General features: G+C 47.8%; 1 protein-coding gene across 12 annotated transcripts in view; it reads right to left on the minus strand.

Moving 5' to 3' along the window:
• The window catches only part of ppip5k1a (diphosphoinositol pentakisphosphate kinase 1a), a 154055-nt gene that overhangs the window by 76278 nt on the left and 55087 nt on the right, over positions 1 to 22690 (minus strand). For 9 of the 12 annotated variants that reach the window (XR_015074381.1, XM_085972417.1, XM_085972406.1 and 6 more), the window contains 8 exons: positions 21334 to 21443; positions 20862 to 20947; positions 20085 to 20210; positions 16733 to 16777; positions 13436 to 13557; positions 12993 to 13175; positions 11271 to 11412; positions 6015 to 6238 (listed from right to left, as the gene is read on the minus strand). Coding sequence is in view for 11 of the 12 variants with exons in the window: in XM_085972417.1 (XP_085828543.1) it covers positions 6015 to 6238; positions 11271 to 11412; positions 12993 to 13175; positions 13436 to 13557; positions 16733 to 16777; positions 20085 to 20210; positions 20862 to 20947; positions 21334 to 21443 (1038 nt within the window). In the remaining variant the exon portion in view is untranslated. The remainder of the gene's footprint in view (positions 1 to 6014; positions 6239 to 11270; positions 11413 to 12992; positions 13176 to 13435; positions 13558 to 16732; positions 16778 to 20084; positions 20211 to 20861; positions 20948 to 21333; positions 21444 to 22690) is intronic. The other 3 variants (XM_085972411.1, XM_085972409.1, XM_085972415.1) reach the window with 1 other exon arrangement.

The raw sequence follows: 22690 nt of genomic DNA on the forward strand, positions 1-22690 counted from the left end.
TGGGAAACCGGGAGGAGGGCTGACCTCGCAGTATTTTAAACTGTTGTAGCAGGAGAAAAATAGGACGCCATGCTCAGTTCAGAATGAGCCGGGTTCCGTATAAACCAAGTGGGATCAATGCTTCGTCAGTGAATCCACCCAACTCCTTCCACACCAGCCAAGAGCCATAGCCCAATCCCGAGTATAATGTTATCCACATACAGACAAACACCCAGCTAGGCTGGCATCAAGATGGCTTTTTGAGAGCTGTGTACCAGCCAGTAATTTCTCTCTGGGTTGACCACTTGCCAAACTTTCCTCCAGCGTATGGCAATGCAGTGAGACTGAAAGCATGCACCCGGTGTTGATGGCATCTTGCTAATCACACAAAGCAAGTGGGTAAAAAGTAATTCCTCCTCTCCCCCCCCACCCCACCCCCCAGTCTTCTGCCCTCCCTGACCCCGATCGCTCACCCAGTGTTCACAGACATGCACATTTTCAGCACGGGTCAGTGGATATTGATCAGGACTTCAATTTTAAAGGGTGAGACTTTTGATGTTTGCTTTGGATATTAGAAATTTCCAGTCAGCTCATTCATAAAGTTGACCTCAAGGTCACCTCCTGGAGCTCTGAAGTGAGAAATACTGCATGGCGTGGGAGCAAGCGGGAAAGAGAAGGGCTTTTATACCCAGAGCGATGGGGAAGGGAGATTGCAAAATCCTATCAACTCCGTTATCTTTCTTGGGAATTTGACTGTGCAAAATCAGCTTTTTAATTCATTTTCAATTAATTAATTTATTAACATGGGAACGTGAGGGGGGGGGGGGGAAAGAGGGGCACGGGGAAGGGAGGGAAAGAGTTAATGAAATGATCTGGTCTGAATTAACGGCAATTATAATCCCACATTGCAACAATTCAGCACGTGGCAGTCCCAGAAACCTGCTGAGTTTTTGCAACAGAAAATGCGACATTCACTGCAACATTTCCATTTGGGAGCTGGAGACAGAGACGGACACAGTGCCCTGTGCTGGGAAGCTGTGTAAACAATTCCCGTCAGTCAGGATTCAGTCTGAAAATCAGACACTGGATCAATTAGTTCCCCTTCACTGATTACACTGCTATTTATGTATTTATTGAGGAGAGACACTATCTCATATACGTACAAAAAAATACACAAATACATAGTGTATATTATTATACATATATACATACACAGATATAGATACAAAGATATGCATAGATATTAATACAGAGATATACAGCGAGCTATTGTGAGAGAGAGAGAGAGAGAGAGAGAGAGAGAGAGAGAGAGAGAGAGCAAGAGATTACAGTCTGTCAAAGGCAGCTTCAATAGATATTATAAGTGGGGACAAATATAATCAGGGCTTCTTATTGACACTGGTGACAAACATGGATTTTACACCATTGTGGAGACGTGCTTGTGATCTAATTTTCCGTTGCTGCGAGGAAAAGATGAAACGGTTTAAAATAAAAGCATCACAGAGCTCTGTATCCATTGCGATGCTGAGGGCAGAGCTCAAGCAGAGCAGACTGTACGTGCAGACAGCGCCTGCATCGCTTGCATACTAAATCTTTGTCCACAGTGAGAGATGTCAGCATTGGGGAAATGTTAGGAGAGAGATTTATGATCAGACAGCGATGCGGGCTCACAATCCCATTTAAACACGCGGGGGGGGGGGCGAGGCGGCTGTGCTTATTTGTAGGAGTGAAACACGCCAAAACAGATGACATTTTTAAGCCAACAGAGTGAAAGCTGACAGTTCTGGCAATAGCTACGTACAGACGCGTCACTATTTGTGTGGTGTTGGCCGAGATTATTAAACACCAATTAATTTTTACAGCTGAAACATTGAAATAACGAAAAGGGCTGTTGTGAGGGAACAATAAAACAAGCTAGAATCTTGCGGTTTGGCTCGGTGGTAGCACCATGCTCTAGAAGTGGATCTAACAGACCCAAGCTCTAGAAGTCCCTCCTTAAACCTCCCCATCCTGCTCTCCTCCTTTAAGACGCTCCTTAAAACCTACCTCTTTGACCAAGCTGTCTTAGTATTTCCTCACGTGGCTCAGTGTCAAATTTTGTCTGATTTACGCTCCTGTGAAGCGCCTTGGGGCATTTTACTACGTTAAAGGCGCTGGATAAATGAAAGTTGTTGGGAGTCAGAAGGACATATATTTAGCTTCACTTCAGGACATAATCTCGGCTGACATTTTGGCACAGTGCTGAGGGAGTGCTGCATTGTCAGAGGGGCTGACCTTCGGGTGAGATGGTACACAGAGGCGCCTGTACCACTGGTTCAGTTCACACACACGCAGAAAAGCAGAAAGCTTCCCAGCTATTCTTTCCTCAGCCAGCACCAAACTAATTTGTCATTCGTCTTGTCACTATTTGTGGGATCTTGCTGTGTGTGAAGCAGCTGCCAAATTTACCTACACGGCAGCAGTCAATGGAATTCAAAATAATTAATTGTATGTAAAGTGCATTGAGATGTTGGAGAGGATTGCTAAAGTGCCACATAAATTCCATAGAATATACAGTACAGAAACAGGCCATTCGGCCCAACGAGTCTGTGCTGGGGTTTATGCTCCACATTCCATCTGCCTCAGCTCAGCCTTTCAGCATATCTTTCGGTTCCCTTTTCTCTCATGTACTCGACTAGTTTCCTTTTGAAAACATCTAATCTATTCACCTCGACCACTTCCTCTGGTCGCGAGTTCACATTCTAACCACTCTCTGAGTAAAGACATTTCTCCTTATTTCCCTATTGGATTTATTAGTAACTATCTTGGATTTATTAGTAACTATCTTGGATTTATTAGTAACTATCTTGGATTTATGGCCCCTAGTTTTGGATTCTCCCTCAAGTGGAAACAACCTCTCCACATCAACCCTGTCTTAATTTTAAAGACATTTAAGTCTTCTCTTTTCGGAAGCAAAAAACCCCAACATGTTCAACCTTTCCTGACAGCTGCAATCTCTCAGTTTGTGTACCATCCTTGTAAAACGATTTTGCACTTTCTCCAGTGTTTCTATGTCCTTTTTATAGTACGGAGACCAGAACTGTGCACGGTACTCTAAGTGTGGTGTGACCAGGGTCCTATACAATAAATGCAAGGCTTTTTTTTTTTTTTTTTTTTTGCAGGTGAACGAGTTAAGTCATTCATATAAAGTACAGCCAGAGAGTGTGTGTGTAGTGAATGCAGAACGGAAAACACAGGGGTGTGTGTGTGTGTGTGTAATGTAACCTTCAAATGTGCCATGTTGTTGCGCTACATCAATCCATGGAACGTTCCGGTTTGATGAAAACATATTTGAATGACAAAGTTTAGGATTGACAAACAGAGGCTGAAGCCAAGGGATTGGAACCAAAATGCTGGAGGGAGATGGTCGCAAAATGCAGCACTTTTGGGTAACTGCAGTTATTGGTGCCACCAAATGGATGCACGGCATAACTGCAGCTTTGTACGAGAGGATCAAAAAAGCCTGTTCTTGCTTAATAAAGAACCCTGTATATTTTTTTTTTTTTACAGCACCTCTTCACGTTAAAGTGTCTCAAATCACTTCGCACGATGAACTACTTTTGGAGTGCAGTCACTTACGTAGGCAAACACAGCAGTCAGAAATGTCCCACTAAACAGCAATTACATGAATAGTCAAGTTAGAATTGATCGACTTTTTGCCGGGGCGGGGAGCTGAAAGAAAAGACTTGCATTTCTACAGCGCCTTTCACAACCTCAGGACGTCCCAAAAGCGCTTTACAGCCAATGAAGTATGCCGAGACGTTGAGTATATTCACGGCTGAGATTGATAGATTTTTGGACTCTAGGGGAATCAAGGGATCTGGGGATCGGGCTGGAACGTGGAGTTGAAGGTGAAGATCAGCCCTGATCTTATTGAATGGCGGAGCAGGCTCGAGGGGCCGTGTGGCGGAGCAGGCTCGAGGGGCCGTGTGGCGGAGCAGGCTCGAGGGGCCGTGTGGCCGACTCCTGCTCCTAATTCTTATGTTCTTAAAGTACTTTTGAAGTGTCATCACTGTTGTAATGTAGGAAACGCGGCAGCCAATTTGCGCACAGCAAGCTCCCACAAACAGTAATGTGATAATGAGCAGATAATCTGTTTTCAGTGATGTTGATTGAGGGATAAATATTGGCCCAGGACACCGGGGAGAAATCTAGAACTCCCCTGCTCTTCTTCGATATAGTGGCCATGGGATCGTTTACATCCACCTGAGAGAGCAGACGGGGCCTCGGTTTAACGCCTCATCCGAAAGACGGCACCTCTGACAGTGCAGCACTCCTCAGCACTGCACTGGAGTGCCAGCCTAGATTTTTGTGCTCAAGTCTCTGGAGTGGGGACTTGAACCCACAAGTTTCTGACTCAGGTGGCGAGGGTGCTGCCCACTGAGCCACGGCTGGTTGATCGGATTGAGGGATGAATGTTGGCCAGCAAACCAGAAAAACTGCCAACTCTCTTGGGATGGTGCCATGGGACCTTTTAACATTCACCTGAATAGTTGATGACAGCTCAGTTTAATGCCTTGCTCCTTTGTCTGCGGTTCATGGGACCTTGTTAGAGCTGCTCACCCCCCGGCAATGACCTGCCGCCCCCTGGCAATGACCGGGCGCCCCCCCTGGCAATGACCGGGCGCCCCCCCCCCCGATAATGACAGATTAATCTCACGGACACTGCTGTGAGCAACCCTGGGGGGAAAAAAATTCATTGGGGTGTTAAAAAAAAGTGTTATTTTTCATTTTATTTGAACACTTTCATTTGTTAGTTATAAAAGTACTGGAGAGGGTTGAAAAAAGGCTGCTCGACTGGCATCAGAAAAAATGCCAGACTGTCACAGAAATCCAACTGGTTCACTAATGCCCTTCAGGGAAGGGAACCTGCCGTCCTTACCCGGTCTGGCCTACCTGGGACTCCTAAAAATGCTGCGTTGCCAGTGTTGCCCACATTCCAAGAACAAATAATTCAAAAAAACTCATTAAATAAGCTCCAGAAGACTGCAGTTACCCATGACATCACCAGGCGTATTCAAGCCCCTCTCCCATACACGTCGGAATGTCCTTCGGAACAAAAGGACTGTACGGAACCAGAAAAGAGGATTTCCTCCAGTGGACTGGTCCTGTACATGCAATACTTGCAAACCCATGCAGTTAGGCTAGGAATACAGTGTGTGCATTACTTGCACTGGCAGAGAGCAACAGCAACAACAACTTACATAGACCTTTACAGCACAGAAACAGGCCATTCAGCCCAATGGGTCCATGCCGGCGTTTATGCTCCACACCAGCCTCCTCTCACCCACTCATCATCTCACCCAGTCAGTATAACCTCCTATTCCTTTCTCCCTCGTGTACTTATCTAGCTTCCCCTTAAATGCACCTATGCTATTTACATTATGGGGATTATGAATAATGGGTTTGAATGTGGCTGGCAAACAAATTGCTTTTGAATGATCCCAATTTTCTGCGCTCCCCTTATGAATGCACTAACCGTTGCTGAGGTCGAATTCCACAAATGCCAGCTGCCCTTTGGTAGCTCACCATACGGCCCATTTATTTTGTGTGCAGGGCTAGCTGGTGAGTATTAACAGATCTTTTCATTTCTATTTATATAGCGCCTTTAACGTAGGTGCTTCACAGGAGCTTTATCAAACAAAATTTGACAAAAGTGCCGCTACTAAGACCGTGTACGGACTACTGCAAGACATGGGACATCATCCCTCTGACATGAATCTTGTCATTCATGAAAGAAAGACTTATGAAATAATACTGAGTGGCCTGCGGGTGGCGCTGTCCAGGGAGAGTATAAATACTCGGGCACGGGCCCAGCTTGCGCAGGACATTTAACAGGAACTAGTGAAGGACACAACTAGACTCCATGCTGTAAAACAGTTGATTAAAGCTTTGTTTAACGCTTAGACCAAGTGCCTAGTAGTTTTCTTACGTCACCCTCTACCAAGCATGTCTGATACTTGAGCATGCACCGTTTTGTCCAATTCATTCCCTACCTGAGGGATAATGATGTCCGCAAGGGCTTTGGAGAGCTTGAAGAGTTCCAAGGTGTCCTCGAGTTTCAAGGCGCTGTTGTGCTGCACGTCGTACTTAATACAATCGTAGATATCCGGGATTTTACTGATGTCATAGCGGCCACTCTTCATCCTGAAATCTCTCTCCAGCTTTGACCAGCGTTGCAGCATCAGCTCCAGGGTCTCACTGTGGTACAGCTGAAGGTCTGCAATCGACAAGAACCGCCGCGTTAAACAAGTTGTCTTTTGGATTCCACAGGCTAAAATCTAGAAAGACCTCAAGGCAAAGTTACATCACGAGGGAATGAAAAAGTGCACTTATGAAAAAGAATATCCGACAGCTCCCCTTTTAAGAGTAGAGATAAAAAGAACAAACTCCAATACATTTGCGACATTAGCACTGGCGACTGTCTTCACAAGAAAATACTTACTGCAGACATTACTTGGTTAGGCAGAAATACTCTCCAATGTGCTATGGGATACGTTACAAGAAAGGAAACCATCGTCTCTCGCTCGGCCTCCTTGTGTCCTGATTCTGTCCCTCTCTACACCTGCTCGAGTCCTGATTCTGTCCCTCTCTGCACCTGCTCGAGTCCTGATTCTGTCTCTCTCTACACCTGCTCGAGTCCTGATTCTGTCCCTCTCTACACCTGCTCGAGTCCTGATTCTGTGTCTCTCTACACCTGCTCGAGTCCTGATTCTGTCTCTCTCTACACCTGCTCGAGTCCTGATTCTGTCTCTCTCTACACCTGCTCGAGTCCTGATTCTGTGTCTCTCTACACCTGCTCGAGTCCTGATTCTGTCCCTCTCCACACCTGCTCGAGTCCTGATTCTGTCCCTCTCCGCACCTGCTCGAGTCCTGATTCTGTCCCTCTCTACACCTGCTCGAGTCCTGATTCTGTCCCTCTCCGCACCTGCTCGAGTCCTGATTCTGTCCCTCTCTACACCTGCTCGAGTCCTGATTCTGTCCCTCTCTACACCTGCTCGAGTCCTGATTCTGTCCCTCTCTACACCTGCTCGAGTCCTGATTCTGTCTCTCTCTACACCTGCTCGAGTCCTGATTCTGTCGCTCTCTACACCTGCTCCAGTCCTGATTCTGTCCCTCTCTACACCTGCTCGAGTCCTGATTCTGTCGCTCTCTACACCTGCTCGAGTCCTGATTCTGTCCCTCTCCACACCTGCTCGAGTCCTGATTCTGTCCCTCTCCGCACCTGCTCGAGTCCTGATTCTGTCCCTCTCTACACCTGCTCGAGTCCTGATTCTGTCGCTCTCCACACCTGCTCGAGTCCTGATTCTGTCCCTCTCTACACCTGCTCGAGTCCTGATTCTGTCCCTCTCTACACCTGCTCGAGTCCTGATTCTGTCCCTCTCTACACCTGCTCGAGTCCTGATTCTGTCCCTCTCTACACCTGCTCGAGTCCTGATTCTGTCCCTCTCTACACCTGCTCGAGTCCTGATTCTGTCCCTCTCTACACCTGCTCGAGTCCTGATTCTGTCTCTCTCTACACCTGCTCGAGTCCTGATTCTGTCGCTCTCTACACCTGCTCGAGTCCTGATTCTGTCTCTCTCTACACCTGCTCGAGTCCTGATTCTGTCGCTCTCTACACCTGCTCGAGTCCTGATTCTGTCGCTCTCTACACCTGCTCGAGTCCTGATTCTGTCGCTCTCTACACCTGCTCCAGTCCTGATTCTGTCCCTCTCTACACCTGCTCGAGTCCTGATTCTGTGTCTCTCTACACCTGCTCGAGTCCTGATTCTGTCTCTCTCTACACCTGCTCGAGTCCTGATTCTGTCTCTCTCTACACCTGCTCGAGTCCTGATTCTGTCCCTCTCTACACCTGCTCGAGTCCTGATTCTGTCTCTCTCTACACCTGCTCGAGTCCTGATTCTGTGTCTCTCTACACCTGCTCGAGTCCTGATTCTGTCTCTCTCTACACCTGCTCGAGTCCTGATTCTGTCTCTCTCTACACCTGCTCGAGTCCTGATTCTGTCCCTCTCTACACCTGCTCGAGTCCTGATTCTGTCTCTCTCTACACCTGCTCGAGTCCTGATTCTGTGTCTCTCTACACCTGCTCGAGTCCTGATTCTGTCCCTCTCTACACCTGCTCGAGTCCTGATTCTGTCTCTCTCTACACCTGCTCGAGTCCTGATTCTGTCTCTCTCTACACCTGCTCGAGTCCTGATTCTGTCTCTCTCTACACCTGCTCGAGTCCTGATTCTGTCTCTCTCTACACCTGCTCGAGTCCTGATTCTGTCTCTCTCTACACCTGCTCGAGTCCTGATTCTGTCCCTCTCTACACCTGCTCGAGTCCTGATTCTGTCCCTCTCTACACCTGCTCGAGTCCTGATTCTGTCTCTCTCTACACCTGCTCGAGTCCTGATTCTGTCCCTCTCTACACCTGCTCGAGTCCTGATTCTGTCTCTCTCTACACCTGCTCGAGTCCTGATTCTGTCTCTCTCTACACCTGCTCGAGTCCTGATTCTGTCCCTCTCTACACCTGCTCGAGTCCTGATTCTGTGTCTCTCTACACCTGCTCGAGTCCTGATTCTGTCTCTCTCTACACCTGCTCGAGTCCTGATTCTGTCTCTCTCTACACCTGCTCGAGTCCTGATTCTGTCCCTCTCTACACCTGCTCGAGTCCTGATTCTGTCTCTCTCTACACCTGCTCGAGTCCTGATTCTGTCTCTCTCTACACCTGCTCGAGTCCTGATTCTGTCCCTCTCTACACCTGCTCGAGTCCTGATTCTGTCTCTCTCTACACCTGCTCGAGTCCTGATTCTGTCCCTCTCTACACCTGCTCGAGTCCTGATTCTGTCTCTCTACACCTGCTCGAGTCCTGATTCTGTCTCTCTCTGCACCTGCTCGAGTCCTGATTCTGTCTCTCTCTACACCTGCTCGAGTCCTGATTCTGTCTCTCTCTACACCTGCTCGAGTCCTGATTCTGTCTCTCTCTGCACCTGCTCGAGTCCTGATTCTGTCTCTCTCTACACCTGCTCGAGTCCTGATTCTGTCCCTCTCTACACCTGCTCGAGTCCTGATTCTGTCTCTCTCTACACCTGCTCGAGTCCTGATTCTGTCCCTCTCTACACCTGCTCGAGTCCTGATTCTGTCTCTCTCTACACCTGCTCGAGTCCTGATTCTGTCCCTCTCTACACCTGCTCGAGTCCTGATTCTGTCTCTCTCTACACCTGCTCGAGTCCTGATTCTGTCTCTCTCTACACCTGCTCGAGTCCTGATTCTGTCCCTCTCTACACCTGCTCGAGTCCTGATTCTGTCTCTCTCTACACCTGCTCGAGTCCTGATTCTGTCCCTCTCTACACCTGCTCGAGTCCTGATTCTGTCTCTCTCTGCACCTGCTCGAGTCCTGATTCTGTGTCTCTCTGCACCTGCTCGAGTCCTGATTTTGTGCCGCTCTATGCCCACCTGAGTTTGGATGATGTTTCTCTCTCCAGCTGCGTGTCCATGGAGGAAGTTGGTGTTCGAAATTCCACTCATTGGCACTGTTTAAACCTTTTGAACTTTGATGTCAAACAGGAGCCCTTTAAACTGCCTCTGAACAGAGCAGGAGTTAACTAACATCAAGGAGTGACTGCACTGGCAAATGGAGAAAGGTAGATTCAGGGGGTTGGAAGGTTAACCCACAAGGAGTGATTGCATGAAATGTATTTGCGTGCATTATTCACAGGCTGTGCAAGTACTCGTGTTTTACAGTATCGTGGTACCCTTGTACTATGGTAACCCTACTCTAACTGAACAAGCACATTCATCAGAATGTAACTGTTCAATTTAAAATAGAATGTCTAATTTTGTTTGAACAGTTCTGGGAGCACTGATGAGTGGCTGAAGGAATTAGTGAACCAGACAGTGCGAGTGAGGCTAATTATATGGAGCACCTCAAGCTTAATGACAGTATCTCTGCTGATGTTAATCCGGCTCCCTCGCATCAGGTGCAGAAATGCCACCAAGCTCCGATAATATAATCAGTGCAAATAAGAAATAAAAATACAACTGCAAATGGTGGGAATCGGAAATAAAATCACAACATTTTGGAAATACACAGGTGGAGGGAGAAACAGAGTTAACGTTTCACGTCGATCACCTTCTCTTGTTGCCCTCTCCACAGATGCTGCCTGACCTGCCAGAGTATTTCCAGCATTTTCTGTTTTTATTCCAAAGGAAACAACATGTTTCAACTGGAATTCTTCGTTAGAACTCTGAGCCTGTTTATCGTCCTTCATTTCCACAACTCAGTGGGTAGCACTCTCGCCTCCAAGTCAGAAGGTCGTGGGTTCAGGTCCCACTCTGGAGACCTGAGCACAAAAATCCAGGCCGACACTCCAGTGCAGTGCTGAGGGGGCGCCGCACTGTCGGAGGGGCAGTGCTGAGGGAGCGCCGCACTGTCGGAGGGGCGGTGCTGAGGGAGCGCCGCACTGTCGGAGGGGCGGTGCTGAGGGAGCGCCGCACTGTCGGAGGGGCGGTGCTGAGGGAGCGCCGCACTGTCGGAGGGGCAGTGCTGAGGGAGCGCCGCACTGTCGGAGGGGCAGTGCTGAGGGAGCGCCGCACTGTCGGAGGGGCAGTGCTGAGGGAGCGCCGCACTGTCGGAGGGGCAGTGCTGAGGGAGCGCCGCACTGTCGGAGGGGCAGTGCTGAGGGAGCGCCGCACTGTCGGAGGGGCAGTGCTGAGGGAGCGCCGCACTGTCGGAGGGGCAGTGCTGAGGGAGCGCCGCACTGTCGGAGGGGCAGTGCTGAGGGAGCGCCGCACTGTCGGAGGGGCAGTGCTGAGGGAGCGCTGCACTGTCGGAGGGGCAGTACCGAGGGAGCGCCGCACTGTCGGAGGGGCAGTACTGAGGGAGCGCTGCACTGTCGGAAGTGCCGTCTTTCGGATGAGACGTTAAACCGAGGCCCCGTCTGCTCTCTCAGGTGGATGTAAAAGATCCCATGGCACAATTTCGAAGAGGAGCAGGGGCGTTATCCTCAGTGTTCTGGCCAATATTTATCCCTCAACCAACATAATAAAAACAGATTATCTGGTCATTATCTCATTGCTATTTGTGGGAGCTTGCTGTGTGCAAATTGGCTGCCGTGTTTCCTACATTGCAACAGTGGCTACAGTCAAAAAGTACTTAATTGGCTGTAAAGCGCTTTGGGACGTCCGGTGGTCGTGAAAGGCGCTTTATAAATGCAAGTCTTTCTTTTTTAACTTTCCGCTCGCAAAAAAAAAAGTAAAAATACATTTACCTGCTGATTTGGGGTGTTCTAATCTCTTCTTAATCTGGGAGGTCAGACTCTGGACCAAGGAGTAAACTCGATCACAGGTATTGACGGGGTTTTGAATTAACTTCATGGAGTTAATCAGAGAAGCACTGCCAGTGGGAGCCAGCTGCAAACAAAGGATGAAAATAGACCAGGTGCAAACATTGTTAATAAAAGACAAAGAAAGGAAGTCACATTTAGTGCCGCATGCTTCTGTCCTATTGTCCGAAACTTGGATTTCCAAATGGGCACAGCTCCCTCACCAAACAATTCACCTCTGACTGACCTGAGGCTTTGTTTACTTAACAACAATTAGACTGTATGGCCTTAAAGAGATACAACTCTACCTCAGCAACAGAACATTGTGCATTTTAATACTCCTGTCCTTATAAAACAGTGCATCATTTCACGTAACATGACCAATGCCACAGGAGATCTGCTGATTTATATAAAGACTCAAGACAGACAGACAGTGCTCAAAACTTTGAATATGTCATTCCTGTCGCTTTTATTCCCAGCAACAATTGGAAGGTAGTGTGACTGTGATTCACTTCCACCCACATTTCCCTACCAGCCATTGGGGGAAAAATTCGGTATCGCCCCATTTAGGGCGCCGTTATCGGCCGTGCGCAAAGTTTAGCGCCTGGCGCTAATTATCGCCTCCGACAGTAAGTTTGGCTTTTATCGCCCCTGGAGGTGATTGGAGCGCGAAATCAGGCGTTTCACACCTGTCTTAAGGCGCAAAGGCTGAGGAGCGAGACGCTACCTCAGAGCGCTGGCCAAGCAAGGAAGGGCAAATCAAAATAAACCTGCAAAGTGCTGCTCACTACTCAAAACTCCTTCACACAGCGTTGAATCTCTCCAGAAGTCTCTCTCTCTCTCTCTCAGAATGCGTGATGCAAAAATGTCACCGACAAAAAAAGGCAGGAAGCGGTGGCCTTTAAATAGCGCTCCCCCAGTCCCTTTCTGACAGCAAAACGCTCCCCTCAACCTGTCGTTGCTAGCGGCAGGCGGTAAGGCAGGGGGCGCCACTCAATATCCGGTCCGGGGCGCTACCAGGGCATTGCGCACTCGACTGACGGCACAATCTGCCGGCGCAGGAGATCGTGGCGGTAGTGTTTAGCGCCACCACAAAATGTCTAGTTAATTTCGCGAGCGGCACAAACATCGCCGCGCCCGGGCGCTAGTTGCTTTGCGCCCCATTAGCGCCCTCTTAAGGCACTAACGGGAGGCGCAAACAACTGAATTTTTCCCCCTTTGTCTTTATAGAGAAACCTGGCAAAGGCCCATAGTGCAGGATGCTATCGAGCCCGATAACGGTAGGAGGAGTGAAGGCAAGTCAAGAGGTTGTAATGAGATGACGCAAAGATTGGGGAGAATGGATGTGAGGAGTTTAATATTATTGAAGTCCCAGGAAAGAATGTTAGAGTATGAGGCAGTGTGATGAGATTTGAGGGTGTAGGGAGGTGGAAGTCTATGTAAGAAATATGTAATTAGAGAAAGTAAGTACAGGAAACAAGCTCACAGCATCCTAAAGCACAGCCGTGTGGTGCCAACAAGCATGTGCACGACTATCTCTGATGCCAGCAGTTCTGACTTTCCTATTGCGGAGTTCTTACAATTAGACTTGTAGGTGCGCTGACTCGCCCCCTATGTTTTCCTGACCCACAGTGGATCCAGGCACACAGGCCACGCCTCCTCAGTTACCTTGGTGTAGTCCTCCTCTGTGAATGCCTGATCCTTCTGCATGATCTCGTGAAGCCTTGCTTTGACGCGGTGCTGACAGCTGCTGAGGGAGTTGCTGTTGCTGTCCAGAAGACCATTCATGTTGGCACTTTTCACCATCTGCACAAGAATTGGAGTCAGCTCCCCCTCTAGTGCTAGGAGCCCCTGCAACAATGCACACAGACAGAGGATGGGTTCGGTATTAGGAATGTCGGTACTAGGAAATGTAACACATCCCCATTTCATATGCTCAATGTTGGCATCAAGCACTCCTTTGTCAGGATTAAGCTCAGAGCTGCAACCCTCACTGCACCAGTCTGATACCCTCCAGTAGAAAGCTTGGTCTCGATTGCTCACCTTTTAATGAAAATGACTGCAACTTGGGTGACTGGCAGGCGCACAAAGACAACCTTTCTCTCACGTACCTTGGCAAAGGCTGCTGCAGTCATCTGCACTCTGCCTTCATCAGACGCGTAGATCTTCAGGTCATGCCTGTAGGTGCTGTGTAGACGAAGCAGGCCACAACCAGGAAAGCCAGCATAATCCCCTGGGGGGGGAAAAAGGAAACACGAGAGACCACTTCACTCGGTGTTTAAATCGACCAGTTGGAACATAGGAATTGGAGTAGGCCCATTAATCCCCTCGAGCCTGGTCCGCCATTCAATTTGATCATGGTTGATCTGTAGCGTAACTCCATTTGCCCGCCTTGGTTCCGTAACCTTGCCTAACAAAAACCTACCGATCTCAGTTTTGAAATTTTCCCCACCCTCAACAGCTTTTGGGAGTTCCAGATTTCCACTACCCTTTGTGTGAGGAATTGCTTCTCGACATCATCCCCGGACAGCCTAGCTCTAATTTTAAGGTGATGACCCCTTGCCCACCTGAGGAAATAGTTTCTCTCTATCTAACCCAGCAACTCCTTCAATCATCTTAAACACCTCAATTAGATCACCTCTTAATCTTCGATACACAACGGAATACAAGCCGAGCCTATGCAACCTGTCCTCGTAATTTAACCCCTCTGGCCCTGTGAATCTGCACAAGGCCAACATATATAGAGGAAAAAGATAGAAAGTTTCTCTGGTCTTTCCTTGCCACTGTCTCCTAGTTTCTATTGGGCTATTGTTTTAATGCCAGGGAATATATGGTATTTTGGTTATTAACTGGATATTTAAAATCTAAGAATTGAATAGGGATGAGTTTATTAGCTAGGGGGTGAGCTATCCCGATATTACCACTTAATACCGAGGAATACCCTGTGATGACTGCATTAGCTTTTCATGTCATCCTTACTACAGGCTGCTATCAACCCAGCTCACATAAACCATTGCTCACTGAACTGTAAAACTCAGTTCATTCATTGATATAAACTGCCGTCCATTGTCTTGTTATATCCTCCCTCTCCTTTTTATTGCTCCCCCAGGGTTTGTAAGAGACCTTTTTGTAAGAGATAAACATGAGCTCTTCCGCCTGCATCATCAAAGCTGCGAGAACGAGAATTGCGACAACTCCTACCAACCGCCAGAGTGTCACCACTGAGGCAGCTGCTCGGACCATAAACCAGGGCCAGAGGAGGCTCCTATTCTTCATCTGCTACTGCAGTGGAATTGGAGAGAATCAGTCAATGAGAAGAGGGGGGAGGAAATAATAGCACACTTCCGTGGGAGCAGAGGAGCCACTTCCTTGGGTGCTGCCAGTCTCTAGGGGAGAAGAGTTGGGAAGTGAACCCAATTTGAACAGCGTTAGAAAGGTTCCCGGGCTAAACTTGGGGCAATCTCCAGATCCTAAAAACAGTCCTGAGCGTTTAGCTGCCAGGGGGAATCTTGCTCTGACACAGTGCAGTCTGGGGCAGGGTGGGCAGACAGGGAGGTACTGGCGTTGGACTCTGGTCAGTACCAAAACCTTTTGAGGCTTTTCAGAGGCAGGGACAGCACTGGCTGTTGCCAACAACAATTTCCTCCAGTACGACACTTTATTTTAGTGCAGACTGTCACAGCCATCAGTCTCTGTAAAAGTCCAGCACCATTTAGTACAGTGTCTGCAGCTCCACATCATACACTTTTGAAGTGGAAGAATATTTGTTAAAATATTGGTTTTGTGAAATAACGAAGGATGCAGAAAGAGCAAGAACCAAAGTTGAAGACCAATTGTTCAGAATGGGAATGAGCGAGATCTGCTAAATGCAGATAATGGGGAAAGCAACCTAGGAAATCCATCATTATGTACAGCTAGGGAATATGGGGGTCATCCCACAATAATATTATGACATTAACCATATCAACGTGTTAAAGGGACTGCACCCTTGGAGAACCTTTGCATCAACAATCTGGATTTACTTCATCAAGGTATGGAAAATGTTGCACTGAAGAAAGATTACAAACAAATCAATAATGTTTCCAGCTTAATTCTTTACTGATGGATCTCTGGTGGGGTTCCTCAAGGTAATGTACTGTTTTAGAAGGTCAGAAGTTTTGAACCATGTAATGCAGAGGGTACTATTCTATTAAGGTGCAGCAGCATCCCTTTAACACCACAATGTCCAAGGGGAGGGCTGAACTGTAATTGAGTAAACCTACAGGCAAACAGTGGGAAGTATTTGGTACGATACAAGACCAGTATAGACACTTAAAAGGCAAAAGCTCCACTTGTGTACAGGAAACTTTCGTTTAAACGGAGGTTAAATCTCCGGAATGCTCTATCCACCGGCAAAATTCAGGAGTCAGTTCAGATAACTTTTTTTTACTTTTCGTTGCTTTTTTTCTCCATTCCTGGCTCTGCAAGCGTCTAGCTGAAGCTGTTGCTTATCTACAGAGACGCTTGCAAGCTGCGCCGACTGTTTTTGAAGCTGTTGCTAAGCAACAGGGTTTGTTGCTAGATACGGAGCTCAGAAGCTCCGTATGTTTTAACATTAGTGCTGGTTTCTCCGGCAGTGTTGCTCGACCAGCACCAGCTCGGTCCCGTCAGTGCCGGATACCAGAAAGTTTCCTGTAGTTAAACAACCATAGTCAACAAATGAGGTAAGAGACAGCGTCAAGCTAAAAGAAAAGGCTTACACAATTACAAGGAAAAGTGGAAATCCAGCGGACTGGGGGAACTATAAAAAGCAACAAAGGGATACAGAGAAAATAAGAGATGCAAAACAGGAATATGAAAAAACTTGCAAGAGATATCAAAGCTAACAGCAAAAGCTTTTATAAATATATTAAGAGAAAGAGAGTTGTAAAGGGGAAAGTAGACCCAGTAAAGATAGATGCAGGCGAGACTTGTTAAAGAAGGAGTTTGTATCTGTGGAGGAAGAGGACAAAATAACACCAGTACAAGGGAACCTGAAGTTAAGTCAAGGGGAGGTACTTAGTGGATTCAATACAAGTTAATAAAAAACATCCTGTTCCTATGTTTCTCCGGATTGTTGTGTACCGGTGGGAACAGCAGTGCCATGTGCGATGGACACGTTACCAAATCAAAGTGAACAGGATTTGGGAACTTGTAGTGCAGTCTGGGTAAGCATATTACTGATTCCAGATCATTGATACTGTTAGAACAATAGAAGGCTCACTCCTTTTGCAAATCACTCTGACAATTAGTTTGTTGCATGTCTGCTGTAACCAAGTGTTAGAATGGTGTACGGATTAAATCAGTCCCAGGGCTGGACATGCGAGAGGGATGAAAACAGGGTTAATTCGTCACACACTCAGACAGGTGACAGTCAATCAATCCCTTACCAATGTCAATAGGAGATTCACAGCTCAAACCTGTGCTGCTATCATCTATATTCATGTAAAGGTAGGAGGGAAAGACAAATAAATTAACATTATTATGCCCAAGCTAAAGAGATTGTGAATCAACAATAACTCGAGTACATACAGCACCTTCAACATATTGTTCCAAAGTAATTCACAGAGGTGAAACCAGACACAGAATAGTGGTCAAAGAGTTAGGGAAAGCGACTGAAAGCACGTCCAACGAGGTAGGTCTTGGAGAGGCTTTTAAAGGATAGGAGAGATGTAACAAGGCAGAGGGGCCAAGTGAGTGCAGGGCCAAGACGGTTGAAGGCTCTGCGACTAAAAGAGAGGGGAGATACAAAATGAGGCCAGAACTGGAAGCGGCACATTGGGAGGTACAGATTGAGGAGGCTGCAGAAGTAGGTGGGGAAAGAAAGACCATGGAGGGACACCCGGCCACGGAGGGACACCCGGCCACGGAGGGACACCCGGCCACGGAGGGACTTGTAGATGAGCACAAGGATTTTTAATTCAATGCGTTGTGCACTGGAAGCCAAAAGAAGTTGCCGAGGATAGAGACAACAGGGGAGTGGGACACGGTGCGTGCTCAGATGTGCGTGGGCAAGTCATGGATGAGTTATAGTTTAGGATGGGTGGAGTTTTGGAGGTTGGTGAAGAGAGCGTTGGAGTAGTCGAGCCAGGAGGTGGCAAAGGCGTGAATAAGGATTTCAGTGGTGGTGAAATGAGGTACTGGCAGAGATGGATGATGTTGCAGAGGTGGAATAGATGGTCTTGGTGGTGGCTAGAATATGGGGTTGAAGTTCAGCTTGGTCAAACAGGACATCAAGGTTGCGCATTGCTGAGTTCAACCCGAGTGAGTAGGCAGGGAAGGGGATGGAGTCAGGGACTAGATGTGGAGTTTTACCAGACGCCAACTAGGATAGCTTCAACCATGCAGTCTTAAATTGGTGAAAGTGCTTGTTCATACATGTTGGACAAGCAGCCGGAGACTCAGCAATAGTCATGGAACCAGAGACGTTAGCAGAGATGTGGAGTTGAGTGCCATCAGCATACATAAGATAGCTTACCCCATGCCGTTGGATGATGCCACCCAGGGGCAGCATGTAGGTGAGAAAGAGAAGGGGCAGAGGGTGGAGCGTTGGGCGTGCCCGAGGTGACTGTTCAGGGATAGGAGGCCAAGCCACAGCTGGAGATATTTGCTGGTTGCAGTGAAGAAAGTTCCATTTATACTCTGGCTATATTCTGAAGTGCTATTTAATTATGCAGTAATACCCCACACTATTTACATTCCTGCTAAACCAATTGACTCAAGTACAAGACCCAATCGAAACTCAAGTCATTTTCGTCATAACCTACAAGTTAAGGAACCATACATTGTGTCTGATTATTAGTCACTAGCAGAGGAGCAATCCGAAAGCTGGATTGATTTACCACCCCACCCAATCACCACCCCCCCTCTCTCCTGAAGGCAACTACTCCTGTTAGGGTGCAATTCCATGGCTGTGGTTGCTGTCCACTATCTCACCCAAGCAGCCGTTCGTTATGCAAGCTGTTCAACTGTAGAGGCAGCACAGCTGAGCCCTATTATAACACCCAGCGCATCATTCCAGCAGAGGTTACTGAATAGCATCCAGGGGCAAGAACCCTAGTAGATTTATTTCCTCCCGTGCCCAGGGGCATCAAGGCTAATTGTAGTGCATCTTGCTCCCACACTTAAATATGTTTCCCGCAGTGAACAATTCTGGTGTAGCAGATTGCGGAGTAGCCCAGGGATTGGAACTGTAGCAGCTCCTGGCCCTCACTAACACTGGAAACAGGAGTCAGGTTCGCCTTACATTAACCGTGCGCTTTAAAATTAAATACAGCCTCTGTGGAAACAGTTTAAGAACATAAGAAATAAGAGCAGGAGTAGGCCATACGGCCCCTTGAGCCTGCTCTGCCATTCAATAAGATCATGGCTGATCATCGACCTCAACACCACTTTCTCGCCCGATCTCCATATCCCTCGATTCCCCTAGAGTCCAAAAATCTATCGATCTCAGCCTTGAATATTCTCAAAGACTCAGCATCCACAGCTCTCTGGGACTGAGAATTCCAAAGATTCACAACCGTCTGAGTGAAGAAATTCCTCCTCACCTCGGTCTTAAATGGCCCACCCCTTATCCTGAGACTGTGCCCCCTAGTTCTAGACACTCCAGCCAGGGGAAACAACCTCTCAGCATCTACCCTGTCAATCCCCCTCATAATCTTGTATGTTTCAATGAGATCACCTCTCATTCTTCTAAACTCCAGAGAGTATCGGCCCATTCTACATAATCTCTCATCATAGGACAGCCCTCGCATCCCAGGGATCAATCTAGTGAACCTTCGTTGCACCGCCTCCAAGGCAAGTATATCCTTCCTTAGATAAGGAGACCAAAACTGTGCACAGTACTCCAGGTGTGGTCTCACCAAAGCCCTGTACAATTGTAGCAAGACTTCCTAGTTTTGTGACAATGTCAAGAGCTGAAAATATTAAAATTAGGTCTGTGCTGATCATCGGTTCCCACTTGGAATAGAAGAAGTCACACAGTCAGCCACATTCGCTCCAACCCAGCTACAGCATCCAGTAAAACAGAGAACTCTGGAGGCTAATCCTGTGGAGTACCAGTAATGTTACAGATGCTACTGCATTTCCAGCTGTGTCAGTAACTGGGGAGTTTTGATCATGTCCCAGAGCTTTGTGTATAACTGTATTCTGGGAGAGTGAAATGCGTCACTCTCCTGTGGTGCCAAAGCTATGCAGGGAGCGTCACCAATGTGCCCGAGTTACCATCAGCGGAAGGTTTCAGTCAGTGGTTTTCAAACTTTGTGCGAGGGACACCCTGTAAATATTCAAAGCCTACCATGGATCCCTCAGCCGAAGGCTTCCAAAGCATGTGGTTCGTGATCCAAAGGTAGTCACAGTATTACCATTAACAGAAATATCATGTTTGAAATGTCAACCTGTCGAAAATACAGGCACAAGACAGAAGAAATAGGAGCAGGAATCGGCCATTCGGCCCCTCGAGCCTGCTCCGCCATTCAGTAAGATCACGGCTGATCTTTGACCTCAACTCCACTCTCCCACCCGATCTCCATATCCCGTGATTCCCTTAGATTCCAAAAATCTATCAATCTCAGCTTCATGGGACCCAGGAATCCCAGTTTGAAAGCTGCTAGCTTCAGTCAGAATCACAGCAAAAGGAGACAACACTTCAACATTAGAAAATCCTCCAGCAAATTTAGTAAACGGCGTGACGCACTTTATCCTGCACTTTCCAAATCTACTGCTGCACTAAAATGCACCTACCTTGGCCCCCAGGGTACATGCATCTGAATGCTCGTCCAAGCTCCTCTGCTTGTACCCTGCCCGCTGGAGTCAGCTCCCCTCCCCATTTCAACACCAGAAGAAGTGACGGATCTTCCCTCCTTGAATCTGGAAAACAACCAAGTCACGGGCATCAAGCCGGCACTTCCACTCAACAGTATTTATTTTTAGTACATTACAACATTTGCTGTAAGCAGTGGCAGATAAGAAGTTTTCGCCCCCAGTTGGTAAAGGCAGCGTATAAACGAGCCATACAAACCAGAAGATCGTTGGTTTGATCTCTGGCCTGTGCGGTGTTAACTAAACTAGTATGGGGAACAGTTAACTAAACGAGTTAGAGTGCTGCAATTGGCCTCAGCATTCGTGGGCTGGGGGAGGGGAGGGGAATCATTCAGAGTTCTTGCTCCAGATCACTATCTGGTGACCCACACTGCTGGGAGGTGCGTGGACGTGGATTTTGATCACGGATAGGGCCGGCTTGGCTACGTTATCTTCCCCAGGGTTGAAGGGTTTGCTGATACTCATTATCTGGGCTCACGCTTGAATAACGGCCCCTTGAGTGAGATACTGTAGGCCAGTTACCGAGTTAAAAGGTCACAGATTCAAGTCCCACTCCAGTGACTCGAGCACATAATCCAGGCTGACACTCCCAGCGCAGTACTGAGGGAGTGCTGCATTGTTGGAGGTGCCGTCTTTCAGATGAAATGGTAAACCAAGTCTGCCCTCTCAGGTGGACGTATCTAACTATTAACTCCATACCTTCTTCTTCACTGGATGTTTTGGGTTGTCCGTGAGGCAAATATGTCATCTGTACCTTCCTGTTTATTCCAGAGAAATGGCCATACCTGTAAAAAAACATAACATACATTGAAATGAAGAAATTAAAAAAAAAAAAACTTACGAACGACGGAACTCAAATTAAAAAACAGACACTGCTGGTAATGCACAGCAAGTCAGTCAGCCCTGTGAAAGAGCGAGATAGGGCAGAGCAGTGACGGGCAAACACTGGGCCACCAACTCCAGCAGTAGCAACCGGAGGGGTTTGGGTGGTAGCTGAAGGAGGCAACGTCTTCATGGGATCCCAGTAAACATCACAAACCTCGTTCCAGCCCAAAACTAGCCAAGAGTAACCTCAAGAGTTACCAGCATTTAAAAAAAAGACACTGGCCCTAAATATATTAACACTGATAAATCTCAGTAACCTCCAAATGTTTCTGCTTGGAGCACTTACATTTCCAACACAGTCTTCAGCTGCTCCAGCTTGGATTTCTTCTCCTCGATTTCACAGTCATTATGCTGCCCCAGTTCAGCTAGCAGCTCACGGCTAATGTCTAGGACTTCCTGTAGGAACCAAGAGCCGACAACGACAATCAGATACGAGAACATGGGAAGAAGCTAAGGCAGCACCACAGGGCAGCGCACAGTACGACTCCCGGCACCGTCTCTCGTGCTGCCGCCATGGGAACGGGTGTTTATGGTCTCCTCTGGAGGCAGCATTGCCGCTGGTGGCAAATATAAACCACTACCTCCGCAACGTGCAGCCATGGTCATGGCCATGCTATAAATCACATGCTAAACACACTTCATATGATAGAAACACTTACATTTATATAGCGCCTTTTACGACCACCGAACGTCTCAAAGCGCTTTACAGCCAATGAAGTGTAGTCACTGTTGTAATGTGGGAAACGCGGCAGCCAATTTACACACAGCAAGCTCCCACAAACAGCAATGTAATAATGACCAGATAATCTGTTTTAGTGATGTTGATTGAGGGATAAATATTGGCCCAGGACACTGGGGAGAACTCCCCTGGCTATTCTTCGATATAGTGCCGTGGGATCTTTTACGTCCACCTGAGGGAGCAAATGAGGCCTCGGTTTAACGTCTCATCCGAAAGACGGCACCTCTGACAGTGCAGCACTCCCTCAGCACTGCACTGGGAGTGTCAGCCTAGCTTTATGTGCTCAAGTCCCCGGAGTGGGTCTTGAACCCACAACCTTCTGACTCAGAGGCGAGGGTGCTGCCCACTGAGCCACGGCTGACACTGACAGGGAGAGCAGGTGCAATCAGGTAAAAGGACACTCCACCGGGGAACCCGCTTGCAAACCAAAGCCTAACAAAGTATGATCAGAAACACAAAGTACTGTTCTTTCAATATTGGGAAGCAGTTTAAAAGGAAGCAAAGAATCCAGGGGTCCTGCCAAGGAGGGACAGCCCATTGAGATGCACGGCAGAGGGAGACCTAAAGGATGGAGGTGGAATCTAAGCAGCAAGATCAGGAATATATTGTACTGACTGTCAATGGAAGGATGAACTCGAGCCTCTGTTGCGATTCCGGGCTCTGCTCCACCAAAGGTTTTCAAATGGGGGTCCTTGGACCCAAAAAGGGGTCAGCAGATTTCAGTGCATCAGGGCTGAGCATACACTGCGTGAGTGCACTGTCTGCTGAATCCTGTATTGCACTCCCCGCTCCCCATAGCTGAAACCATTGTTTAGCAGTTAGACCAAGGGAATCCTCGGGAGCCGTCTGCATTGACAGAGAGTCCCCGGGTCCTGTCTGCATTTACAGTGGGTCCCCGGGCCCT

Source organism: Somniosus microcephalus, chromosome 32, assembly GCF_052327205.1.
Source record: "Somniosus microcephalus isolate GS21.2 chromosome 32, FLI_Smic_1.0, whole genome shotgun sequence".
NCBI lineage: Eukaryota > Metazoa > Chordata > Chondrichthyes > Squaliformes > Somniosidae > Somniosus > Somniosus microcephalus.